At 47.2% G+C, this 7,487-nt stretch overlaps 1 protein-coding gene across 3 annotated transcripts in view; it reads right to left on the bottom strand.

Annotated features, from left to right (window-relative positions):
* si:ch73-95l15.5 (uncharacterized) overlaps nucleotides 1-7,225 on the bottom strand; it is an 11,553-nt gene extending 4,328 nt beyond the window's left edge. For 2 of the 3 annotated variants that reach the window (XM_007576023.2, XM_007576024.2), the window contains exons 1-5: nucleotides 6,821-7,225; nucleotides 4,907-5,122; nucleotides 3,340-4,325; nucleotides 2,714-2,854; nucleotides 492-572 (exon numbers count right to left, since the gene is read on the bottom strand). In XM_007576023.2, the coding sequence (XP_007576085.1) occupies nucleotides 492-572; nucleotides 2,714-2,854; nucleotides 3,340-4,325; nucleotides 4,907-5,078 (1,380 nt within the window). In that variant the 5' untranslated portion in view covers nucleotides 5,079-5,122; nucleotides 6,821-7,225. Of the gene's footprint in view, nucleotides 1-491; nucleotides 573-2,713; nucleotides 2,855-3,339; nucleotides 4,326-4,906; nucleotides 5,123-6,329; nucleotides 6,791-6,820 lie in introns of those variants that run through there. The other variant, XM_016662903.1, reaches the window with a different exon arrangement.
* Between the last annotated feature and the right edge of the window lie 262 nt (nucleotides 7,226-7,487).

Genomic DNA, 7,487 nt, shown 5'->3' with positions numbered 1-7,487 from the left:
GTGACTGGAGATCAGGTTCTGATCCAGTGTCCCGGTGCTGGTTTGGACTCTGGCAGCAGAATCCAGATCCCAGCAGGATTTAACTGATCATGTGACCAGCCTGATCATGGTCACATGATCAGGCTGTCTGTGGATGTGCAGGCAGAGTGGAGGATGAGTGATGCTGTGGGCCGGTTTCTCTGGAACCGACCCACAGCATCAACCTGCAGACGGCTGCTTTCTGGACCGGTCAGCAGAAAAATCATCTCCTCTGAATGAACTCTCTGTTTCTTTCACTGCTGTTCATTCTCTCTAAAACCAGCTGAAAGCAGAGGTCAAAGGTCATCGGTCTGGCCAGGTCTGCCCACAATGAGTCAAACAAAGTCCTGTGTGGATCATTAACCCCCAGCAGCAGAAGCTCCGCCCCCTGCAGCTCCACAGCAAACAACATTTCTGTGGCCTCTGAGCCGGAGCGGAGGATCCACTGGATCCACCCGGCCGGCCTCACACACCTGGATCAGTCGCTCCCGGCTGTGCAGGGCGTGACCGAGGCTCTGCAGCACCGAGGCACCGCCGCCCTCCTCCGGGGTCAGCTGGAGGGAGAGAAGAAGAACGGATTGATTTCAGAGAAAGAAAACAGGAAGTGAGGACAGGAAATCAACAACCTGCAGCAAATCAAAACTACAGTAAAACATGGATATCTGGTGGCACCTACAGAACCGGGCCACAACAAACCTATCCGCGCGTGTGTGTGTGTGTGTGTGTGTGTGTGTGTGTGTGTGTGTGTGTGTGTGACCAAACACTCAGAATGATTCACAGAGCCGTTAACTCAGCAGCAGAATCCGGAGCAGCCAGAGAGAATCCATGCACACATGGAGTCAACATGAAGAATAAAGAATAAAAACAGACAGGCCAGGATTTTAAATTTAAATTGTAATGTAAATACTGACCAGTTTAAATGTGACCAGATAAACAGATTTATCTGTTTTTACAGATAAATCTGGGATTCTGCAGGTTTCAGAAACCCAAACCTTTAGTGCCAGATTTAATTCATATAAAGACCAAAAACAAACTAAGTCAAAGTGCAACAGAAACGAAGGCAGACGTCGTCCGGCCAGCGGAGGTGGATTTGCACTTTGAGGGAAGTGATGTCACTTCCTCTCCAGTCATTTCCTACAGAGCTAGCATGATGAGGTCACAACCGCTAGCCGTCCTCGGCCAAGCGACCAATGACATTGAAGCATGTGAAACTTTGGGCTGTGATTGGTCGGTCTGTGTGTCCAACCCATCAGTTTGTTGAACACCAAAAAGCTAACCAGCGAATTTCAGCAGCTAGCTACAGGAAGCATCAAACGGCCCAAATCACAGAACAATTTAAGACCCGTTATAAACGGACCGAAGGCCAAGTTCTATATTTTATGAAATTAAGACAATTTAAGTCTTATTTTTAGATACATGAATTTAAGACTTAAGTTTTTAAGTTAATTCTGAGTAATATATAACAACACATTTGGTGGCTGATTTTATTAGCAATCTCCCATCAACTTTCATGTTTTAAGTTCATCTTGAATCTGAATCTAACAGGAAACGTTTTCACTCCTCAGACCTTTAATCTGTAACGTTTAGAGTCAAAGCTCAGTGGAGGTTTGATGTTCCGGCTCATCCTGAAGGAAAACTCCAGCAGCTTTTTAACGCCTCATTCCCACAATAAAATGATATTTTCCCTGAATGAAAGCCATCGGTTATGAAAGCAGCTTCCTGCTGGTTTGAACCTGCAGCGGCTCGTCAGTCTGGCTGGTCCGGTTCTGATCAGCTGAGGGGCCCCGGGGCCACAGCACCGGTCCGGGTGGATTCCTGCATGTGCACCTGCAGCTCTGACGACACGCCCTGCGCTGCTTTCACAGCGCCGTCCTTCACGCTGATTGCTTTATGAGGCTGTTTGCCAGCTGACTCCCATAAACCTGCTTTTCCAGGCGAATCAAAGAGCTGCTGACATACCAGGGCGGGACGCGGATCTATAATTAGAGCCGTAAACTGCAATGTTTGATCTGCTGAAACCACATGGAAGAGGCACTTACTTCATAATGAAGCTGTGGGGCGAACGATGAACCTGTAACCTTCACAGAAACATCCAGAAATGATTCACTTTAACCGGAGCCGACCGCCAGAAGCTGAGCAAACAGAACTGCTGACAGGCGGAGGTGAGACGTGAGGAAGGCCGTCTCTGCTGTGGTAAAACATTTAGGATCACCATGAAAAGGTCAAAGGTCATCCTGCTCCTCAGTCATGTTTCCATAACTTTAGCAGCTTTTTCTCAGCCTTTCAGAAACGGATCTGTGTCTCGCTGCTTCAACACGTATTTTCTCTTTGTTTTGATATTCTTCTGCTTTCTGCTGTATGAACTTTTAATGTTTTCTGAACAGATTTTTGTAGAAAACCTGCTAAAATAAAAGTTAAATAAGCAAAATGTTCATCCAGTCAGATTACAAACAGTGAATTTTGCTTCAAAGACATTATTTCCAAAGCTCAGTTTGCTTCACAGTGAGTAAGTTGAGTAAATCAGGTGACGGTTCAGTGATCTCTGATCTCTTCAGTTGCTTTGGTTTCTTGCTTCAAATCTCCAGCATCAACATAACTAATCTCTGTTAATCTCTGCTAATCTCTGCTAATCTCTGCTAATCCAGTCTCCTTCAGAAAAGCAGATACATAAAGTGTGTTGGAGGTCAGTTCTTACCGAGCCCAGGTCCTCCGATCCGTTGACCTGATCCGGTCCGGCCCGTCTCAGCTCAGCCTCCAGGGTTCTGATCCGGGTCCCGGCCTGGTCCAGTTGGGCTCGGAGGTGCCTGACCGCACTCTGAAGTCGGCCAGTGCTGTTCTGAAATCACAGAGGTTCTGTTGGATCAGGCGGTCCAAACGCCAGAGGCTCTTTATAGTTTTGGTTAAAATGATAACTAATGTTTTTTTTAAATATTGATATAATAATAAATTACATTAAATAGTATCAGTAATACTATTTTGGATCAATTGTTCTTTTATATTCCATTTATTTTCTTTATTTTAACACAGAAAACAGGAATAAAATGCTTGTTCTTTAAAAATAACATTTTCTATAATAGATATTTTATCAAAAATGATAAAAGTTTTTTTTTTTTTTTGAGAAATCAACGTAACATTAGCCGCGGTGGTGGGAACACGTCAGCTGAGCTTTTAGCTCATTTTGCTTCCCCTAAATCCATTTTTACAGATTCCAAAGTGCTAATTTACTGCTAAAGAGAAAAATTCACAGAAACGTGTCTCTGGAACCGGAAGCCAACAGCAGCCACGTCGTTCTGCTCCCCCATGTGGTTGTCAGCAGCTCACCTCTCGCTGCAGCGGCATGTACTCGTCCCTCAGCTCTGTCAGCACGTCTCCGTCCTCCTCCTCCATCTGACCTCCTCCGTTCTCCAGATCCCCAAAGATCAGAACCCGGCTGACCCTGGGTGACGCCGGCCCGGGGTTTTTCCCGCCCTTCCGGCCCAGCACTGGGATCTTACTTCCAGACGGCGAGCCGAGCGGCTTCCCTTCGATGCTCCTCAGCTCTGTTAGCACAAAGCTAACCGCCTGGTCGCCCAGGGAACAGAACGGGTCGTTGCCATCCAGAGTGTCCAGCGAATGGAGGGACTCTGTGCGGGAAGGAGCCCGGAGCGAGAGGCTGGACCCGGTCAGGGACGGCGGGCTGGACCTGGGAACGCCGTGCCAGTGGAGCGGCATGCTCCGGGACTTGTCCCGGGTCAGCTCCAACGGGGATGAGGGCATGTGGCGAGGAATCCCGCAGACCGACTCGTAGTCTGAATCAGAAACCCGCAAAGAGTCGCAGCCTTCGCAGCCTTTGCCCTTCCGGCACCGCTTTCCGGTTCTGATGAAGTACGGACACGTGTCCCACCTCTCGGACCAGCACTCGTACTCCGACAGAGCCATGTTGTTCTTCAGCATGTCCCGGTAGCCCTCCCTCTCCGCCTCACTGTCCTCCTCGCTGGCGCTGCTCCGGCTCCGGAGCTCCTGCGGGTGTCTCTGCCGGTAGTTCTGCCGGACCCACTGCCTGATCTTGTCCCGCTCCTGGGTCAGCTTCTGAAGCCGCTCAGACGAAAGAACCCGGACCCGGGCAATCACCGTGTCGAACTTGAACACTCGCTCCAAAGCGGAAACACATTTGCCACACACAAACTCTCCGGTTCTGCCGTTCCTCGGTACAGACTGTCCCAGAATGTGGGTCAGAACAGTCAGAATGTCCACAGACTTGGACGGGGAGCTCAGGGACACCTGGGACCGGGACAGAGACCCGGAGGAGCCCAGAGACAACGTGCTGCCTGTGAACAAACAACAGATTTATTTCCTGAACGTGGAGCAGAGATGCACCGATCCGATATCGATATCTGTATCGGTTCTGATCCTGAAAAATTTCTAGATCGGGTAACAGAGCCGATGTGTCTGATCCATGAGGGCAGATCTATCCAGTCTAATTCTATGCTTTGTGCACTGAGCGATGTCATGCTTTGTTATTTATTTTGGATTATATTTAGAATTCATAACTGTGTTTTCTTAGACATTTGAAAGAAAGTTTGTAGATGTTTATTTTTACGACTGGTTGTGAATCTCTTGATTTGATCAGATTCTTTATTATTTATTTTCTATTGGCTGTTCTCCGGGCTGAACAGATTAAAGTTGTTCTTACATTCTGACCAGTTTGTGAAGCTACTGGTGTATTAACCTGAGCTCAACTGGTGCAGAGTTATTAAATAAATCTGTAGTTCAGAATATTTATGTCTGCGGTTAAAAAAGAAATGAAGTCAGTTCAACTGTTTCTCTGTATCGGATCGGTATCGGCCGATACTAAACCTCAGGTATCGTATCGGTGCCTCCCTGGCATGTCTGTTTTCTCCAGACTCACCCCAGGGACTGCTCTGAGTGGACCGGGTCAGGCTCCCGCCTCTCACTGACCCGGTTGGGGTCCCGGGCGGATTGTTCCTCCTGTTCTGGGCCGCAAACAGCCATCGGCGTTGGTTTCCCTGGAGACTACCGCCGCATATTCGGCAAAGCTCGTTCTTCCTTGTGCTGGACATCGTGGAGCGACAAATTTCAGGGTCCAACAAATATGGAGACTTCTCTGTGGATTTAAGCAGAATTTACCGAATCAGTCGACATCAGAACCACGATGCCAAATGGACCAAACAAAACCGCGTAAACTGGTTTCTTCACACAGCAACATTTTAAAATTGTCAGTTGATTTTCAAAACCTGAGAGACGCATAATGTTAAAAATCACAGATCTAACAAGTATGACACATTGCACGACATCACACGTCGTACAATGTGTGATGTCAACCCACACACACACACACACACACACACACACACACACACACACACGGCAGATGCAGAACCTCTTGAGACCAAACATGAGTTCAGAGTAAACAAACAGAACCAATGACGATAGTTTGGCGATGGATAGATTATGTTATTTTATAACATAATCTTTGGAGCCATTCAGAAAACCGCGGTGCGATTAAGATCGTTGAAAACGAGTCAAAATCTGAATTACTACTGAACTAATTTCAGAAGAATTCAGGATCCTGTTTGTTCAGTTCTGGCCCGTGTTTCAGGTCCAGCGATTCATGAGACATCGTCAGTATCAGAATCGGACGAAGTTCACAATATTTTAACATATCGGTAAAAGAAACTGGGCCAACAAACAATGTTGATTTTCAGGAATGATTTATACTGAAACACAGAAGTACCGTCAGCGGAGCGATCGCGCTGTCATGGAAAGAACACGGAAATTTAAATAATGTTGGTAAATATGGGTTAACAACCACAACAGCAACTTAAGTATTGAATATCAACATCAGCGTAAACCATCAGATGAGCTCATCTCTATTCAGGATTAGAAATGAAGGTTGAGTCCAGATGGACTAAATCTAGAGCTTCAAATCTCAGCTAATCTCCATCAAATGACAGATCAGAGCAACGGGCTCATTTAACCTGAAACTGATCGTTTGCTGGAAGGAAAACCTCACCATCAGCCTGAAGAGAACATTGAACATTGACACTGTAGTGAAGACCAAAAAGCATGTTTGACATTTAACTTTCATCTAAAGACCGATGCAAAGTTTTCAGATAATCCTGTTTTCTTTTTAGACCAGCGACACAATCCCAGAAAGCAGGAAGCTGCAGAAAGCTTTGGGGCTTTCTGCAGGTTCTGGGTTCCAATCCCAGTTTCCTAACACAATCTAAAAACATGGACAAATACGAAAGGCATCAACAGAACCCAGATCAGACTGATTTTATGTCTCAGTTTATCAGAAAACTGCTTACTGTGAGCTTCAGGGATCTCTGCAGACCCGCTGCTGGAATTGGACTGAGCCGTTTTCCATAAAGGAGCTGTGAGTTGATGCTGGCAGCTGGAAAACTCACAGAGGGAATGCTGACATAGGCTCAGACTCCCGGCTCCCCGGTCGCTTCCTGGATGTTCGAGCCGCTGCAGGATGTTTTCCCCGCAGGGCGGGACACGTCGTCCTTAGCCACGCTGTCACTGACTCCACAGCCCGGCGGACTGGACCAGGCTGTCCACGGTCCGGACATGAAAACATGAGCTCAGGGCGGAGACATTTAAAGCAACACGTTCCTGAATCCCGAAAGGAAACTCTGGAAACGGCTGAACTCTCCTCTATATCTGCTGCTATTTATAACCCACAGCGGCGCAACCCGGTCCGGTTCGGTTCGGTTCGGTTCCGGTCGCTCTAACTGCTGCAAACCTTCACAAACACATTCCCTGCTTTTATTTTGAAGCGCAGCGGTGAACTTACCTTTGAAGTGGTCCCGAGGACTCACGCGCTCAGCCCGGGATCAAAGTTTTAGTATCCGCGCGAGGGTCGGAGAGTCTTCATCACACATGACGTCAGGAGGGAGAGGAGAGCAGGAACACGGTCTGAGCAGAACCGAGAGCCGCGGGACAAATCTGGACCTCCGGAACCGACCGAAGAGGAGCCGCGTTTCGACACACCGGAGCTGACAGGGAAGGGAGGGGGAGTCACCTTACTGACGTCACTGGTCACACCTGTCGGAGCGGGAGCACTCACGTGTTCAAATCTCAGCTCCACATGGACACGCGCGTGCTTGTGACACAAAAACCTTTCTTTTTGTGTATTTTAGGTCATTTATCTCTCATGATAACTTATTAGTCAAATATTGTTTCCAGTTTTATCTGTTTTACCTGCAGAGGATTTATTTGGAACTAGAAAGAATATACATTTAGAAAAAAAAAGATTTTGATTTAAAACCTTTATTAAAAATTACAACCACACTTTTTGTCACAGCACGATCATCTGACGACCTGTGTGTTTTCATCATACAGGATGATTTGTGTCTGATCGAACAGGATCAATAACGTCCAGCCCTCGTCGGTTTGCAATAGAAAATCAATGTTGTGTCTCTGACTGATCATGTCTGAAGGACAGAAGAGTCACCAGGCTG

Source organism: Poecilia formosa, unplaced genomic scaffold (genome assembly GCF_000485575.1).
Source record: "Poecilia formosa unplaced genomic scaffold, Poecilia_formosa-5.1.2 Scaffold394, whole genome shotgun sequence".
NCBI classification, from domain to species: domain Eukaryota; kingdom Metazoa; phylum Chordata; class Actinopteri; order Cyprinodontiformes; family Poeciliidae; genus Poecilia; species Poecilia formosa.
The sequence above is the reverse complement of the archived record's forward strand: the minus strand, read 5'-3'. Positions and strand labels throughout refer to the sequence as shown.